The 19,847-nt window shown below is 40.8% G+C and overlaps 1 protein-coding gene and 1 long non-coding RNA gene across 11 annotated transcripts in view; one reads left to right on the top strand and one right to left on the bottom strand.

Moving 5' to 3' along the window:
• Positions 1-7,150, bottom strand: part of LOC100647260 (Down syndrome cell adhesion molecule-like protein Dscam2) — a 127,035-nt gene extending 119,885 nt beyond the window's left edge. For all 10 annotated transcript variants that reach the window (XM_048406452.1, XM_048406450.1, XM_020863365.2 and 7 more), the window contains exon 1: positions 6,584-7,150. In XM_048406452.1, the coding sequence (XP_048262409.1) occupies positions 6,584-6,611 (28 nt within the window). In that variant the 5' untranslated portion in view covers positions 6,612-7,150. The remainder of the gene's footprint in view (positions 1-6,583) is intronic.
• The window catches only part of LOC110119340, a 224,105-nt gene that overhangs the window by 32,380 nt on the left and 171,878 nt on the right, over positions 1-19,847 (top strand). The window lies entirely within an intron of this gene.

The following is a 19,847-nucleotide window of genomic DNA, read 5'->3' on the forward strand; positions in this document are numbered from 1 at the left end:
GTGACTGACAGCACTCGCAGAGCCGCGTCCTGCTGTTTCCCCGTTTTTATTTTCGAGACAGAGTATTAAGCTATTTGCGTTCACCGGATCCGGTCGCTTTGTTTTTCGACAACAACCTTCCCGCTTGACGTCTCGCGATAAAGTTCGATCGATACTTCTCGTTCGTTCGTTCGTACGTTCGTTCATTCGTTCGTTCGTTCGTTCGTTCTTTTTACCGTGGAGTTATTCCGCTGGAAAAATAAACCGAGCCGACGAGAATAGAATAGAGACAGGAATAGAGGAAGAGAGGTGGCGCACGCTTCGAAACTTTAATTACGCGATTTCGTTATAATTATATCATATTTGGAAACGAGCATTTTTGTGTTTTCGGCTGCTACTGCTGGCATAGACAGCCATAGGGAGAACAGTTTCAGAGTTTCGTTCCGAATCGGTAACTTCTCGCGCTTTCCAGAAGTAACTTTTACCCAGCGTTGTCGATGAACATTTCGAATTTAGTTTCGCATCGATTCGCGCGTCAGGTCGGCTTCTGACCTGCCATTTTGCCATTTCCGAGGAAACGTTGCCTTTCGCGTGACGCCCACTTACTTTCGTTCATTTCGATGCTTACGTGTTTTAAGTACGTGTACTCGTCCTACCTCTCCACGATACATACGCGTAATCGCGATAAAGATCGCATTTGACCTATCGCTTAATTCAAGTAAGACGTATCTTACTCAACGATGCGGGAATTTAGAAGAAGATACAAATTACGGATAATACACGATTACGTTAAGACTAAGTGATGTATAAAAATATCGAAGAGATTAAAATGAGAGATACACGGAAGAGCGTATAATGTAAGGGAGGAAGTAAATCCATGTACCACAATAAAAAATCGCTTTTTCCTAAAAATAAGCATATCGTCGTCGTAAACTTGCAAAATTTCTATGAAAAGTTACGAACCGGTCGATTAAATCAGTCTGGTAATCATAGTATCGAAGCTAAGTATTCTGATTTCTAAAAAATCAACGTTCTTCTACATCATCGACTTTCTCCGTTATTATAATTCGACAAAATTAATTAGAAAATTTTATATTGTATTTATATTAAAAATTCTCATCCGAATGTCGATGGTCTCTTGACGTATCATAAGAAGATGAAACGTGTGTAAAACGAATGAAACTATCACTTTGATAGTTCTAGATATATCGATATACGAAGGATTATTTATTAGAAGTACTAGCCGATACAGCCAGTTTTTGCTATCGATTTTATATTTTTTATATGTTTTAATAACATGGCTGACGATTTTGTGAATTTCTATTGGATCGGTAAACGTAGCCCCATAGTCCGTGAAACAACATCGATTGTTACACAGCGAAGTCGTGAAGTTGCTTTTGACGTGCCGCATTCCGGAAAGAGAAAGACACTGTTCGGAGAGGAAATCATATTGCTTCGCTACATTATGCTAGCGATTCTAAAGAAAATACGATCGCAGCGAAGAAGGTTGCTGTTGCGTTGCGAATATCCGCGAAACTGTCTCTTTATATTTCCTGCTGTCTCGTGGTTTCTTCTGTCATAGGTTAATGTTTCACGCGCTTAAATCCTACTCGAGATGTGCTGCTTAAAATGGTGAAAATCGCATGGAAATCTATTCAGTGGAACTCGAGATTAGCTCGAACATGCTATAGACGCTTGCTGGGAACTTTATTTTACGCCATGGATATACAGAAGATATAGATTTTCAACTTTGACGTAGATTTACTAGATTCCCTCGATCTGATCAAAGTTGCGTTAAAAGTTTGAAACGAGTAGAGGAACTCGAAAATGTTGCGAATAAGGGAATGGTTAGCTGTACGATGTTTCTATTGTAATTCCGGCGAAAAGCTGTGGACAAAGCTGGCAAATTGTTAAATAAGCATCGTTGAAAATCCGAACAACAACTTTGAAAAATCGTTCAAAACTACACGAGGATCTTTAAAAACAGATTTTATAAATTTGTCGAACGATTGCTGGAAGTGTGTAAAGAAATCGTTCAGAAACGTGGAAGTTACTTCAAATAATACGGCTTCTTATCAGTGGAATCCTTCGCCGTTTTCCTTTTCTTATTTGTACGAACGTTAATGATCATATAACCGCAGGGAAGATCAAATTTATTGAAATCAGATGCCTAGTTTTCGCGTAGAAACGCAGATATCTCTTTCCCTCATAATCATGCTATTTTTGCGTTTATTAATCATGTATCGCGATAATGATATGGTATAATATTCGAAACGAGTCATTCATTGAGTTACAAGGCATTTTCTTTGCAACTATCGCGATTGTCACGACTTTTTCGAATTAAACGTTACACAAAGACCAATCGTTTGATGCAATACGTTTTTCGAAGGTTCCATCTCTCCAAATTCCAAAATTTCCCACGCTCAAACGCAGTGACATATTTTCATACGAAGATGACGAAGCTCTTCATAGCGCAAACATATTTTTCTCCACGACATCTCTATTTTATTTACTACATCGTGTGATTTGAATGTTACACGCAAATGTATCTTACGAATGTTATCTCGCTGGTTACTGTACCATTCGATACTATTGCGTCCAATTGTTATACCATTATCGCTTTATACACAGCAATTACGTACGTATTATTGGTTGAAGTCGTAACGCCAAGAATATCCTTAAAGCAGCCTAGTCACTGACTAGGATCATATCCATACTCCACCATCGTCTGGCGCCCTCCATAAGACACCGCTAACACCTTATCTGCTTATCCCTAATTTCGCACAATGCACTACCGGTGAACAAAGGTTGATTAAAGGTTTGCTTAGCCATTAAAATATTCCATTAACGTTCTCGCCTGTGTGCTATCGGGCGCACGGTGTAGGTGAGGTCAGGTGAACGACGAAGAAAGAGGAATTACAGAGCGTATGAGAAAGTGAGACGGAGATGGACAGCTAGACAGAGGGAGACATATATATCGTGGAGAGTGAAAGAGAGGAGAAGGCTAGTAGGCAGAGGAAGGACGAGACGATGGAGGAACCTTATTAAGGGTGTCTGTTCCGCCTCTTCGAGCGCTTAAATTTCAAACTGTCGCTCTACGAAACACGGCGACGTCGTTAAGGCTCGGCCGTCGAGATTAAAGGCTTTCGAGATTCGAGAGATTTAAAGTCTGGAATTGTCCGCAATTAGTGCGAAACGGATAAGAAGAGGACAGCGACTGGTAGGGTGGTAACGAGGGATGGGACGATGGTAGAGAGTTGACCGGGTGGCGAGCTCCTTCAGGAAGAGTACAGAGAGCTTCCTGCAAGAAACGAAAGAGCCAGTAGAACGTTAACGAGAGAGGTCTTAAGATGCGTCGTGATCATTATCGACATTCTTCATTGTCTGAGCGATGTCGTCTCATCCTCGTCCGGACAAACGTATTGTTCTTACGAACGCAAATAAGACGATGTAGCTCTTTGTGGACGTCGTCGCGAAAGCCAATCGTCCGTATCAGTCGCGTCGACTGTTTGTTTCCCTTCGATTCCCGCGTTTTTTCCTGATTTTTCTTTCTTCTTCTCTCCCTTTTTTTCTTTTTCTTTTTGCTTTTCCTGGTTCGCTTGTTACCCAGCGTAATAATGGATATCGTTGAGAGACAGAATGAAAGTTACGGTAGAATAGATTTTCACCTACGCAGCATTTTCCATGACGATGGCTATTCAATTTTGATATCCTCCGTTTTTCGTCGTTTTGTAAAATAATCGTTGTTTCTCGGTTCGACCATACGTACACACGCGTATTACTGGGGGGAAAAAATTATTAAACGCGGAAGCTAAGGATTTGGAAAAATGTTGGTACAGAATTTTGACCGGTTAGAGAATTCGTTTTTCGATAATCGTTCCAAGCAATGGAAATAATTGACGATATTTGAAGCATTCATTTAATCACCGATAATTATTAACATCTGATTTCGTTAGTAATAGTTATTAACCACTCGACTGTTTAGCGATTGAAAGTAGGTTAGTGAATTTTTTCATTACGATCGAGTTAATTGCGATTAAATTTTAAAGGTTTCTAATAAAACATCGTTTACGCGTACTTCCTATTGTTAGAAAGAAAACGAATGGAGGATTTGCTAAATCTATGCTAAATAGAAGGCAACGTTCTTCCTTTCGAATAGTATAATTTCTCTAGAGAAGTATATCACTCGCATCCGAAAAATATGTGTTAGATCCTCTTTCGCGTTTTTCACTGGCAAATTTTGAAATGAAAACATGGGCCTGGTAGCGTGGCGCACGTTCTTCGGAATGAAATTACAGTTTTTCCTTTTTGCTGGCGACGAGAGATTCTCTCTAACGAGACTTTTTCACGGGGAAATTTCCACGAGATATATTCCACGAACGAACGAACACGGCACCGGTTGATCGAGAATTTTTATATCTAAAAGAAAAAGCCGGGAAGACGCAGTTCGTTAACCGGGCCACGATTATGCCCGTGATTTTTCGATTCGAATTTAAATAGAGCCTCGTTCGAGTCCGCCGTACGATTATTGTTCCTTTAACGCGGTCATAATATATGTACTCGAACATCGGTTTTCTCTCGAACGGACGCGACCGCCGTCCAACAAAATTTAACGAGCGAGTGAAAGTCGTTCATTTCTATAGTTGATGATATTCGTATTCGACCAGCGGTGTATTTTGCTATTTGATACGTTTTACGATTACGAAGATTATTCAACGCGAATCAAAGGCTAAATAGAGAAATAAAAGTTTATAGCGGCATGAAAGTTCTAATGTAAAAATAAAATGAAATATTTTATTCGTGAAGCGAAAAATAGAGACATTCGGTTGTGAGATAAAGGTAGAATATTTTACGTTTAGAAATGAGACAAGAAAATATTTCGTGGGAAGCTAGAAGAGAAAGTTAAATTTGGTAGCCGTGCTGATCCCAACTTGCTCTGTAGATTCGGAGGGTACTCGAGGAATAATATCGTGATTCCACTAGTTTGGATATGATAATTTTATAATGGGTCACGTTTTTGTTAGAAATCCCTATTTCAGCTTAAGCAAACTTCGAATGAGAAAAACGGGGAAAATTGAGGAAGTATTTCTTTAGAAGGTTACGTGCTAGGATGATTCGAACGATAAATAAATTTAGATATGTAGCGCGATAGCACTCCGTAAAGTAGGCACTTGTTAGAATCGCGGTTAGAGCAAACGGTATTTCTTTTATCACTTCGATTCAATTCGAATTATTTCCACGCCAAATGTTTTTAATTATACGAACAATTTATCTTTCAAGTACTGTAGGCACGTATACGTGTCATATTATATCGGTGAATGTCGCCAATATGAATTACAAACGTATATATGTGTTCAACGAGATTTTCCTACTACGAACCATCGAGATACTCGAAATACAAAAACGCGTTTCAGTATTTTCATACGGTTAGGTAACATATAGAAGATGATCTAGACGTTGTCTAGAGAATATGTTACGAAGAAACATTCAACTCCGGATTTAGTTCATCCAACGCTTAATCTTGAAACAGTTCAGAAGTTTCTTCGAGTATGCGTTAAATTTTCTATCACCTGTGGGAAATTTCTTACTGTAATAGGAAATGCAGAATCTAACCAAAGATATTTCTCGTATTCGTTGCATGTATTTTCACGTTTTTAAATCCTCAATTGTATTCGAGAATCCGCGCACATACTTATCAATTGGATCAAACTCGAAGCTTTTAAACGAAAAGACTTTTTTTTATTGGAAAAGTATGCGTACACAGAAAATCGTAAAAAATGAAAAATCATTGGTCGAAGACCGATTTTTCAGAATTCACGTACGCGATAGTTGGAATAAAGGAACACGTCCCTAACAGACATACCGTACGAGACGTTTTCACACATGACTCACTCACTGATGTCCGAGATGCATTCATGCACACAAGTTACGCCGCATAGAACGTGGTCCTTTGATTCGACGGCTCGATAGGATGCGCAGATTCGCCGCCTCTATTTCACAAATTAGATTTACACGGATGTCACGTGCTCGGTCGTTATCTCGTTTCCAATACGCGTTGCCGAGCGAAACTTTTAGAAAGAGGGTAGACGCACTCGCGTCCGTACACGACGAACGTGCGATTGTTTCCTGGACGGTGGAAGCAGCTGGTTTTTCCCGAAATAGCACTGCGAAAACCCCGGAACTATCGTCGATGCTTCCGCGCCTCTTTTTTTCGCGGTAATTTTACGCGCCGGCGAATTCCGTCAGAGATACCCGTGAAATCAGTTCGTCCTTTCATCCCTCGTATCAGCACATCCACGTTGAAAAAGGAAGGTAGAAAAAAAAATTTGGGGAAAAATGGAAACGGCGTTTTGTGAAAATTTCTGAAAGCACCTGGCAGACTTCTATCGATCATCGTCTGACACGTAACGAAACGATGTATCCGAATGTATAACGTGCACGAGTATATCTGTGACTGTCGAACACGGCTCTATCGCGCCTTTTTCACGAATCGGATCCATGCGAGACCTATGAAACTTCACTCAACGACCGACAAGATCAACTCGCAAAGTTAACGGACAGCGTGACACACGCGAAAGCAGACTCGTAATCGCAGGACACTTACCAACAAAAATTAGGCAGCTGGCCAGCATCGTTCGGATCCTGACCCGTTCTCGGACCTCTTGGTCAACCCTGTCGAAGGCAACTTAAACGAGGAGCACTTAGCCGGTGGTCCTCGAACGTCACACCGGTGCCGGCGCTCGGTCGTGGTGGAACGTGGTCGTGGTCGCGGTCGCGTCGATCGACCGGTAGTTAGTCAGAGGTCGCGTTCGTTCCTCCGATCCTCTGTCCGTGGCCGCGACGTACGCGCGAAGTAACACGCGACGACGAGGCTGCGAGGATCAGCGACGATGGTAAGTCACGGATGGTTAGGGACTTCTCTGTTACACGACGATCGGTGTCGTGATCGACGTTGATGGTGGTGCAGCCGACCGCGAAAGTGCACGCGGTGGCGGTGCAGGGTCATACGTGCGCGGCCAGACTAGTCGCGGCGTAAATCGGCGCCGAGGAGAGGAGAGGAGGGGACAGATAGGTGTAGATAGAGCGAAAGAGGTCCGGCAGAAAACGCGGCGCGTCCACCCTCGCGAAAGTCTTTGGCCTCCGGCACCGCCGGCCACGACTGATCGTACCGGAGAACCCCCGCGAGTCGTCGCGCGCATGCGTTCAACCCTCTCCCTCGTGAACTATAGCGATCCTTCTCGCGCCGACTTCAGCTTTCCACTGCCTCGCTTCTACTCCGCTCGGCCGTGTCGTAGGGGTTGGAAAGGGTAGCTGCAGGTGCCACAAAGAATGAAAGGGAGGACGTACGGTGCGCGGCCGTTGCACGCATCCAGCATTCGTAGATGCTTGCGATGCGTTACGCTTTTGTCCGTTTTTCTCTCTGTCTCTCTCGCTTCTTTCATTCTTCTCCTTCTTTGTCTTTCTTTTCTATCGTTCCTCGATATTGTCTTACTATGGAGAAAGAAAGTTCTTTCCAGAATATACGGTTGCGTCTTCAGGTACGCTCTGGATGTTCGACGTGAAACGCGAACAGGTAGGTAGATGATCAGGATGGGTTAGTTTGTGATTTCTGGCTCGGCAAGTATCTTCTTCTTTTCTCTTGTGCGTTTTTCACGAAGTAGAATGCTACGTAAAGTAGGATGTTGATCCGACCGCTGTTTTCGTCGAGTTTCTGTTGTATATACTTGCTGTTGTAGTTCCTTTAGAGCGTCGTAAAGAGTAACTCTAGCGTAATTTTTATTCAGCTTTGTCGCGGATGTTTTCTCGTAGCTTTTGCCACGATCGACGGGGATGGCGTGTGCATGGGTGCTTGGAATGAAAGGCCGCGAGTATTATGCTTGGTGATTGTTCCACGCACGGTGGAACTTTCGAAGACTCGGCCGGCCCGTATTTTGTATTTTGTGTACGACGCGCGCGCGCGCGCGCCCGTGTTTTCGCTTGGAAATTGTCGCGCTCGCTTTCCACGACACGCTATTAATCTAAACGACGGCGCACGAAAGTTTGTAATATATTCGATGTCATTTCGCTTTTAATTTATTCGGTTTTACGTTAATTAAAAGAAAACACAGGCTTTTTTCTATTAAAATATTTGGGACATGCAGCGTTATTAATTTATGTAGAGTTTTTAATTTTACTTCACTGCCTGCGTCTTCGCTCCTCTGTTATACGCGACCAGATTCGCTATTGAATTTTAACGCCTAACAAAAATTGCGTTCGGAGCAGGTTTCTAGTGGAAAACTACGTGCAAGCTTTTCAACGGTGGCAGCAAGTCTATTGAGGTCGAATAGGTTTGCTCCTATCAATTTTTCGTAAGAGTCTGTCGTCGTTTTCGTTTTAATTCTTTGGTCACACAGTCGACGCTAAATGTCTTGGTACTAGATCAACGTCACATGTGCGTAATATTGAGTTGGCAACTAAGTGATTGCGGATTTTGTCAATACTACCTAATGCCAAAATCCGCAATCACTTAGTTGCCAATCCAATACATTGTATCGTGCGTTCAATTAGACTGGTTACGTATGTGTTAAATTTTGGCAAATTAGAAAATTCATTTCAGCATCTTTAAAAGTAAAAATATGGCATCCAAAATAGTTTGGTACCGGTCGATATTTTATACATCATCTGATGACAAACGCGTAAAACAATACCTGGATCATAGCTTGGATATACCGAAATATTTGGAATGCATACGCTAGTAACCTTAAGTTGTTGAAACCGATACACCGAGATCCCAATATCTATTCGTTTAATATGCTATTATCCCTGTCATTGTGTACAGCAGTTGATATTTTTACGTTACGTATAGGTATTCCCGATCCGAAGATGTTGTGAACCAAAAATCGCATGAACTAATAAGAATCAAAGACGTTAAGAATCATAGAATGCATAGCCTGAACTTCTAAGATCATTGGGACTCACGTATTAGGCTTTTGAAGACGTAGGAATTTGCATTTCGGATCTCCGAGATCATCGAAACCAATATATCGGACCTCATAAGTCGTGGAAACCCATACGCTAGGACTTCAGCACTGCCACGACGTCGTTCGAATCCATACACTAGGATCCTGACATCCTTGGAGCCTACACGCTAAAACCCGAAGGCTTTGAAACCAATACACTATGACCATGAAACTATATACACACCTAGAGTCTACTGGCTAGGTTTCAGCAAGTTCTTAGCGTATCAGCTTCAACAGCCTCGAAGTCCAAACGTATGGATTTCGACAATCCCAAAGGTCTAGTATGTGGGTTCCAACGACTTTAGAGGTCCTGTGTATCGAATCCGATGACCTTAGAAACCTAGGACGTAGATTCTAACAATCAGAGGCGTAGTGCGCGAGTTCTAACGTTAGGGGACGCCTAGTTTATGGGTTCAAACGAGCCAGGAGACCTAATATATGAGTTCCATTGATCATAGAGGAACAGTGTGTGAGTTGCAACAATCTCCTAGTTTAGATGTTTGGATTTTAACGACATTGATGTAGCAGAATACGCGTTTCATTAATCTTGGTGTCTTACGATCCTGGTTTCGGCGATTTCACAGACCTGCTGTATGAGTTTCAGCGACATCGTCGTAGTACTGGTATATGGGTTCCAACGATCTTGGAGTTCCAGTGCATGGATTCCAATGACCCGGGATGTTTAGTCCATGAATTCCAATAACGTGAAAGTCGTACTATATGAACTTACACGTCTAAATACACGGATACATACACGAATCTTTGCAGATTCCATTTTGAATATTATCCAACTTCGATTCTCCGTAATTCCTCGTTGAACGTATCAAACAAAGTTCAAACGCAATGCTTATGATACTGTTTGCTATGAAGTATCGATGAGTCATCAGCGCGTTTAAACTATTAAGAGTCTCGCGTATAATTTAAACGGGCCAGCGAATAATTCATGATTTCGCATACGATAGAGATTAAAGTTTCAGCATCCTTGCCGCATATAATCCCTTCCGAACCGCACACGCGATTTGCGAGCTCCAATGATCGTTTATTGTGTTGAAATATGTAGATGCCGTGTAGAGCCAGGAAGAATAAAGCAAAAGCCGGATATTGTGTAACGATCGTACGATGCGATACACGTCGTGTTTGAAGCCACGATGCGGTGACGACTCAAAATGTTTCCTCGTTACGTAGTAACAGCTTCGTAGAATTATAAATCGCTTAATTCTTTTCTTTCTTTTTTCTTTTCTTTTTTTTTGTCTATTCATTTTACGTGTCTGACGTTCATAGAATTCTCCGAATGGCGAAAGGGAATATTTTTGTCAATTTGGCATTGCAATTTAGTCGTTCGTGTTTTCGAAATATACGGGAATTTGCTCGTATCCGAGTTTCAGGTTCTTTATTTTATTATGCGCGTCTGCCAGTTTCTACGTGAACGTCAGAATAAAATAGTGGAAATTGTATTACTGTGCAAAAGTTGCAGACTTTTCGAGAAAAATTTCATAAGTGAAGCAAAGGGTGTGTCCGTACGATATTATTTGTATTCTGTTGTTACTTTTCAAGCATTCGATTCTGGAATTTAGTAATTGCCGCAAAGTATCTCAAATCGAAATATTCGATATTTTAAGAAGAAGAATATCTTAGAAAAAAAAAGGAAAGAAGAGGAACATGTATAAATGTTTAATTTCCATTCGCGAAACGTTTTTACAATATTTCCAAAAGAATTTTGATATGATCTCGTGTAACGTATCACAATTTAAATGTAATGGATGCTTAAAAAAATATTTTTATACGTTCCAGTAGTATTACATCACGGAATCCATAGGTTCCGTTGATTTTATAAAACTTTATAAAGTGACGCTAAAGAGAACGTATTAGAGTCAACCCCTACACACAGTAAGGAACAAATCGTAATCGTTATCGTTACAAAATCGTCGAATGATCATAATCTATTACTATACTGTGTATATTTCAGTAGCGCGTATATATGAAATCTCAGACGTTCAGCGACTTACGGGAATATTCGATCACTGGGGATAAAGTTAAATTTTGATAGAAAATGGTCTGTACATTCTCAAACTTTAAAACCTACGTATGCAATCGTAAAGGCGTGCAAAAATTCATAGCAAGATCCTCCAGAGAAATACGGATTTTACGTATCTCGTCTGACTTGAAAAAGGAAAAAAATACACCGATACGAGCTCGATATTTGTCTTCCAGTACATTCTATTTATTTGTCCCCCGGCTAATCTAATGTAAGAGCGGCAAAGGCAATTCGAGCGAAACTGAAGACACGCGTTTGTATCAGAGCTTAACGCCCCATCGCGAAATTCGCTGCTTGTTTCTTTGAGCGTTCGACGAGCACGCTCGTTACCCGTTCCCCGACGATTCCTTTGTAACAGTTTGCTGAAAATTTATCGCGCTTTATGACGCGTATATTGCGTCCCGGCGTCTTTCTCGTTACCGGTTGTCATGTCGAGATTTCTCGAACGAGCTGCCGACGCGTCGTAAAGGGTGGTTGGCGAAGATGGAGAGCGTCGCGTGAGTATCAGCGCGTATGAAAAAAAAAAAAGGGTGAACATTTTGCAGTCGTTGCATCTTTGAGGAACTTTGCAACTTACGTGCACGCAGTCTCTCGTCCAAGCAGCACCGAGCTACCTCGGAATGTATAATTTATTCTTTTAGAGTTCCTCCTTATGTTCGTCCATCTTCTTTTCCTCTCCTCTCTCTCTCTCTCTCTCTCTCTTTTTCTCTTATCTTCCTGGTTCCTCTACATTTTTTATCCTTACTCAAACAAGGCTCGTCGTTTTCCATATCGAGCTTTCTTCTCGCAGCGTGCGTTGTCTCTGTGCTTAAAAAGCAAGAAACGAAAGGGAGAAAATGCCGTAAAAAGAGAAAATAAGTAAGAAAATACAAGTCGGAAAAATACGCATTCGATTCTTCAATTTTTACGCAGTTATTTGCCAGAGATTCCAGCGTCCGAGTTTTAACGACTTTATTAAAATATACTCGCCTCCAGTTTGGTTTTCATTCTCTCCTCTCCCTTCCCTCAATTTCTCTCTCTCTCTCTTTCTCTCTCTTTCTCAGGTTTTCTCGGTGCTTTCCGAAACGAGCTCCTGGAAGTTGTAAGAAACTGGATGGCTGCAGTTTCTTCCTCGGAACAGAGGATGCCGGCTATATCATATTCATACAGTTTTTACAAAGTTCTAGGGCTTCGTTGTTTATGCATACGCAGTAGCGAAATTTCTATACCAGAGGCAACGATCCAGCTCGCGATGTAAATTCCAGCGAACGAAATTTTCTGGTTTACTAGGCTCGAACGATCCTTGATCCTTGACTGAGAACGACGAGCCGACTTGGCGAATCAATTTACATTTTATTTTGCTACAATATATTTTAGACTTTGTAATTTAATTAGACGAGCACCGGTTCGTTTTTTAACGCACGGGTAGATTATACGAAAGGTACAAGGTATTTTGTTTGCACTGGCGAACATTAAATTCGGCTTAATTAATTCTCCTTTATCAAGAGTTTAATGCGGTATTTGAAGAATTTTCTAACTCTGGAACAATCCAGTAATCGGGTTAAGGGGCTGTTCGGTTTAGCGCGCTGAAAATTATGCGTTTCTCGTAAATGTTTTGCAGAAAAATCGTTGAACATAATTGCGATTTTTGCGTCTTTCCAAATTATTGTAAAACGGAGGAAAATATTTTATTCAGTTGTACGCGTTATACTAGCGAAGAGAAACAGAACCAACGCTAAAAGCATTGCCTTTTTATTTTTATTTTTATGTTTTTTTAGTGTATTTTATCGTGGTGCGAAAAAATGGCAGTCTGCAAATTGACTTAAAGCAAAAAGCGTTCGTTGTAATCAGCAAACAATCTTTATTGTAATGGTATTTGAATTCTTCGGGCTAGAAAATTGGAAAATATGGTCTCCAGAAAAACGTGTGATATATAAAGAACTACTCGTGATAAAATAGCGTGACAAGGTCTTCAATTTTCTGATTGCGATCTATTGGACTTGTTTCATCAATTTCGGAAAAAATCTTTGAGATGCTTGTTTTAGAAATTCCAAGTTATCCATTAGAGAAAGGAGAAAACATTCAGCCCGTGATCCCTCGGAATCGAGTAACCTTCCCAACTTATTAGCCGCGTCATAAATCAGAAACTCTTTTGAAAATAGAGTTAAGCTTAATAAAGACAAATTACTTGGGCTTGAACCTTTTCCAATACAGACACGGTATAATGTGTATTTGATACATTATAATAGATCAGAACGATTCATTAATATCAAAGCTAGTGACGACTAAAAAGTTTAAAATTTATATTTAAAAAAAAAATGCGCTATCGTAAATCTAGAAATTTTCGAAAAATTTCATTTCGACTATTCTGACAATACTGTTTTTTTAAGAAACGAATCATTAGACGTGCAAACTATCGGAAATCCACTGAATATTAAATAAACAATACTAAACTAGTCTATAATTATAATTCTCGTATTTTAAATATTATCATAGGTATACAATTATTAATAATTTATCTCCTATAGAAAGTTGGAACTTGTTACGTATCAGAAACAATGTAAGATTTTAAACAATCTTAAGAATAAAATAAGAACTCCTTCTGAATTTTTGTTACACCTTCAAAGCGTTGCCAGTCTGGAAACTTAACCCTGACCATCTCTCCGCGTGCGTCTTCGAAATGATCACCATGGAACAAACAGGGAAAGAGGAAGCAGCAGGACGGGTTGTTTTCGCGAAGGATGGAATCGCTGGTAATAAGGCTGGACACCCAGTGTACAGGCGGAAGGATGTGTTCATTGGCTGAGAGAACGGGGCGGCGACGAGGGACACGAAAGTTTTGACGTTAAGCGACGAGGGAGCTTGCAGGCAAGCTTGAGCCGTATGAAAGGAACGACGGAGACATACGGAGCCGAGGTAACTGTTGTCGTGGTTAGACAGGGACGAAAGGAGCAGGAGACGGGGGAGGAAGTGGCGCAAGAGAGAAACGAGGAGTTTGAGGTTGGCGAGTGAGATTGGCGATGAGAAAGAACAGAGAGAGAAAACCGAAGGTGGAACGAAGGTAGCACGGCGTGCAGGACGGAAAGAGACGCGAATAGCCCGAGAGTGGAGAGTGAGAATGAAGGAAGAGAGTGGAAGCACTCGACAGGGGCAAAGGAGCAACAGGAACGAAGACAAAGAAACAGAGAGGAAGAGAGAAGGAAGGGAAGAAGGAGAGAAATAGGAGAGCGTGTCAGCATGTGTGTATGCGTACGTGCAGAGAACGAAGGCAGAGCTTGGTGCGTCCCGGGGTTGCAGCATGCACGAAAACGAAACGAAGCGAAGGCTGGAGCGCGAGAGACGGATGGAGCTAGGCCAAGTAGAATGAACGAGGAGAGAGGGTAAACGTGGTAGTGAAATGGGCGAAAGGAAGAGAAAAAGAGAAAGAGAGAAGGACAGGGTTACCGTGGAAGAGAGCGCGTGCATCGGAGGCAGAGGGATGCAACGACTGTGTCCGAGCACGTCGTTAAAACCCGACCCGGGGCTACGGATTCCGAGTCGTCTACCGGTGGTAGCAGCCCCTCTTCGGCATCCTCGACACCCTCGACACCCTCCAGCAGCGCCGGTCTATCGCCCGCGCTCTACTCGTTCGACTATTGTTTCGTCAAGTGCGACGTAAAAGACTCGAAGATCCGCCCATTGTACTGGCTATTAAGGCTGTTGTCTTGACGCTCTTTTTCTCTATCTGTCACATTAGTCGCCTGTATCTCTGTCTCGTTCTCTCTATTTCTTCCTATTGCCTTCTATCCCCGTTTCTTTCTTGCTTTTGCTCTTTCTCTATCGTTTTCGGCGGGAGAAGCCACGTAAGGTAACTCGTAAAAAGCTAGCCGGAATGATTTGCACGAATTCAAATTTGTCCCCGGCTCACGTTCTCCGCAGAGAAGCGAATTAAGGGACCAGGGAAAAGGGTACCGCGGGAACGCGTGCTTTCTAGGTGAATGCCTCGGGCACCGGATACGCGAACGTTCCTCTGTTGTTGCCAGTCAGTGATGCGCGCGTGTTCTGACCTTAACAGAGTGCCTACACCGAAATATCGGATGCATTTTCGGGTCTTGAAAACGTTGGCTCTGGTTACGCGGCTTCGGGTACTTCTGTGGCGCGCTCGTTCGTATGTGTGTACGTATGTGTGACCCAGGTATATAGAACACGGAATGTTGGGCTCGCAAGGTTCGTACAAAAGGGGCTCTGGAGCTTCCGTTATTTTTTGAAAACTCTCTATTACGTTCATTTTATTCCCATGATTCTATTAATATTTCTTTATCAGTTTCTATTACGCAAGTCGATGTAAACGATAGATGAAAGATGATCTATTTTCAATTTTATTAACGAACATTGGTAGTTATAAATGCTGTTAGAATTTTAATAACCGCTTCACTTTCGACCCGCGATTGCGCGAAATGTAGTGTAACATAAGTAGAGACAATTATCTGTTTATATAACACGTTCACTATATTACTGAAATTTGGGTATATTACGTGTTACTTTGCGTAAAATCCATTTCTTTGCCGTAAAGATGCACACCCTTTACTCAAATTATTGTAATTTGTATATGGAAAGCATTCTTCGAAGTTTTGCGATTTTTAATCGAAGCGCTTAACAATCGTATTGATCAAATGAGAAGAACGAAGATGATCCAAATATTTACTCATAAAAATTTACCTTTTGAAATTTGTTTACAATTACCTATACCATTGTTTATGACAAATAATCTTATGATTAATTAGTTTGGCACTTGAAAAGTTGAATACTAATTATACATATATCCGGATAATAAACCTGAAAATTTATAAAAACTGAAGTTAGGTTTATCAGTTTCGTTTATAAAAATACGTGGAGGTATCGAGCGAGGATAAAGCATAAAATCACATTCGATCATGCGCGAAAAGATCGATAGATAATTCACGACCAAGAATCCTATAAATACTAACAATACGTAGAAGTAGTCGAAAAATGATTGCTTAATGATACACCCGATCTATTAAGAGCTTCATACTATATTAAAATTAAAGATTCGGCAAAGAATTTCGTCGCATGTAATTGTCGGAGAATACCGATTCTCTAATTAGAGCAGAATTTTAACGAGACAATTTCTTGAAAAATTGATGAGTTTTATAATTGCCGTTATTTCTTGGAATAGCTTGGAGGGAAGTATTTCCGCATCTTCGAATTATCTTTTCGCAATAAAACTGTAGGTAGTCGCACTTCATAGCGTTGACCTAGTTAGGTAAATAACGAGCATCTTTTCTCGGAAGAAACTTCTATTACAAGTTGCCGCACGCTTTCAAAACAGATTGTCCTACTTAATCAATTTAATTCGTTCTTAAAGTGGTTCCCGATCCGACTCCGACACGATTACATCGATATTATCGTTCAGAAATTTTACAGCAAATATCGTATTCACGTAACGCGGACTAATATTAATGAAACGTAATTATCGATTCGTTACGTATCGCGCGAGGAAATCACATATCAAAAACATTACCATAAACGTATAATCCTTTAAACGATCATTTTTTAAACCGATTTCTTATTCCGAGTTTACCATCGAACAAAAAGCTCTCGAACGTAATACGTTCGTTACGCTGAATTTATCTCTTTAATACGCGTACTGGCAGCCCTTTCCCGCGCTTTAGGAAAAAAATCTGTGTTTCTCCGAGCGCAGAAAAAAACGCTCGTAATTTAAGTTTATTTCCATGCTTGATTTACCGGCAGTCCAATAATCGAATTCTAAAAGCGCAGCGAAAGCGGCCGCGACGGAACACACACGCTCCGCAAACCCTACCTCTACAGCGTAATATATCAATGCAGCCAGTGTGGAATGGTACGTCGTTTGTTTTGTACTAGTTACCTCTTTCCTCCGCATTCTTCCGACCATTTTGTCCCTCCCCATTAGTCCTCTTTTCTGTCTGTCCTCTCGCTTTCGCCGTTTCTTTCCCGCCCTCCCTCCTCCACAACCCTCTCTACCTTTTTATAATATCTAGGCGCAAATTGCACTTGGCGACGTTGCAATTGTTCCCTTTTATTTCCTTTGTGATGCGCCGTAGGTACGAAATTGACATAAACAGTGGTTCCGAGCTTCTGTCTCCCTTGCCACCCATTCCCTCCTCTCCACCATCCTCCTCGCCTTCTTTTATTCGTTGGCTTTTCCCTCACTAGCCCCTGGTAACACGCCGCTGTTCGAGGCTTGTGTGACGACAAATGAACTATTAAGGCAACGACGGAGGAACATGGCTGAAATTTTCACCGACGACCGTTTTAAGGCTTGGCGACCACTTAACTTCGCCATCGCGTGAATTGCATCAGACCAACATCGACGAGTTTCACCGTGGTATACGTAGTTTAACGCATGTACGTACGGCGTTGCGAATTTGACGGTGATGTAATTTAACACGTTTGCACTTATATTGAAAATGGGAGTTTGCCAACTGTATATTGTATAACTGGGTTTTGTTTCGTTTTGTACATTCATTTAATTGTTCGTTTAATCGTGACGTGACTGATCGAGTATCCGAGTACCCATTTCTATATCTATCATTTTCGATAATTTTTACATTTTCTAGCGAAACCGTTCTATCGCCATTCTTTGGATATTTCAATGTTTGAATTTATCCAAAAGTTATAGCTATGAAAGATTTGAAGTTACCTGCAGACTTGTTGAATGGTCACAACGTTGTGGCTGACTATGTAAGAGCTAATCTACTGAAGTCGCGTGTGAAAGCGTAGCATTTCGTTGAGACTCTCCCGTTCCAGTTGCAGATTTCTTCGATGAGAACTGATGATACGTTTGCATCGTGTTACATATTTTTATTGACAGTTAATTTTCATTAATTATTATCGCAAAATAATTGTCCATATTAAGTATGAAATCCATTTTTAATTTTTCCTGATCGTAGATTCATATCTTCCTTTTCCATCATGTTTATCGATATGTTAATAAGCATTAACAAAGCCTATATAAACTCATACCTAATCATTGTTCCTAAAAAATGCTATTTTATCTGTTACGAATTTTATTGTGTTTTTAATATTTAGATTCTCGGGCTTATTAGCACACAAGTAAGCAGTAGCATTTTACAATTTGATTTTCAAGCGTTAAGTGACAAGTTACTTTAACGTATTAGCGCGAAACCTATTCCAGCGCGTACAGCAAAGCGTAGAAATGAAGTTAATGACGAGAGAAAGTCGATTCGTTTTATTAATAGACGCGCACGAACCGACACGCTATTGATCAGGCTATTAATCATATTACACATCCCTTTACGAAATGTTTCGTAAACACTCATCTTCCAGCTACGATACATACATACATTGACGTACACGTATAAGCAAAAACTGTATCGAGTTTCGGAATTAACTTCCGCGACGCCTTTCACGACGTAGTTCGTAAATTCATGGCATATCCGCGGAAGAAACTGCTCGAAACAGATTCGAAGAACCGAAGACCGAGAGCAGAGAGAAGGTGGCTGCCACGAGAGGGTGAGAGAGAGTGGCTGGTCGCAAATTGGCTGGGTAATCGATGCCGATCTTGGAATTCCATCCCGAGATCAGGCTTGTTGTGCCGTTTAATTAGAATACGGCTGCACCGCTGTGTCAAATACCGGAGTACCGCTGCCAGAATGGGTTCAACTTCTGCAGATTTTCATAGTTTCGTCAGATTGATCGAGCCTGTTATCGTACCCCATTGGCGTTTCGTGCTTTGCCGTCGTCTATCGCACTCGGCCGATCCGTATCTTCCGAAACGACCAGTCCTTAGAAAGAGATTTAAGAAGAAGAAGGAGATGTTGAAGTAATTACTTCAAGAAAAACTCTACATCTTTACTTTTTGTATATCCGTGACCTGGAGCCCGCTGTTACGAAGAGAATAGAATTTAGTGAAACAAAAAATTCGAAATAAGGAGAGGTCCATATTATTGTGCCTTTGGATGTAAATTATGTTTTGGGTTACGAGGTCTAGAAACAAAGAGCTATGAGTAGATTTCTATTGCTGTTTCTTGTAGCCTTCAGACAGAACTACAAGATTAACTTTTTGGGTAATGTCCTTTGCAAGAATTTAGTGAAACAACAAAATTATAAATAAGGAGAGGTCCATATTATTGTGCCCTTGGATGTAAATTATGTTTTGGGTTACGAGGTCTAGAAACAAAAGAGTTATGAGTAGATTTCTATTGCTGTTTCTTGTAGCCTTCAGCTAAAGCTACAAGGTTAACTTTTTGGTAATGTCCTTTGCTACAATTTAGTGAAACAAACATTTCGATATAAGGAAAGATCCATATTATTGTGCCCTTGAATATATAAATTATGTTTTGGGTTACGAGGTCTAGAAACAAAGAGCAATGAGTAGATTTTTATTGCTGTTTCTTGTAGCCTTCAGACAGAACTACAAGATTAACTTTTTGGTAATGTCCTTTGCAAGAATTTAGTGAAACAACAAAATTATAAATAAGGAGAGGTCCATATTATTGTGCCCTTGGATGTAAATTATGTTTTGGGTTACGAGGTCTAGAAACAAACCGCTACGAGTAGATTTTTATTGCTGTTTTCTGTACCCTTCAATTAGAGCTACAAGGTTAACTTTTTGGTAATGCCCTTTGCTACAATTTAGTGAAACAAACATTTCGATATAAGGAAAGATCCATATTATTGTGCCCTTGAATATATAAATTATGTTTTGGGTTACGAGGTCTAGAAACAATGAGTAGATTTTTATTGCTGTTTCTTGTAGCCTTCAGCTAAAGCTACAAGGTTAACTTTTTGGTAATGTCCTTTGCTAGAATTTAGTAAAACAAAAAAATTCTAAATAAGGAGAGGTCCATATT

This window comes from Bombus terrestris, chromosome 6 (assembly GCF_910591885.1).
Source record: "Bombus terrestris chromosome 6, iyBomTerr1.2, whole genome shotgun sequence".
Lineage (NCBI taxonomy): Eukaryota > Metazoa > Arthropoda > Insecta > Hymenoptera > Apidae > Bombus > Bombus terrestris.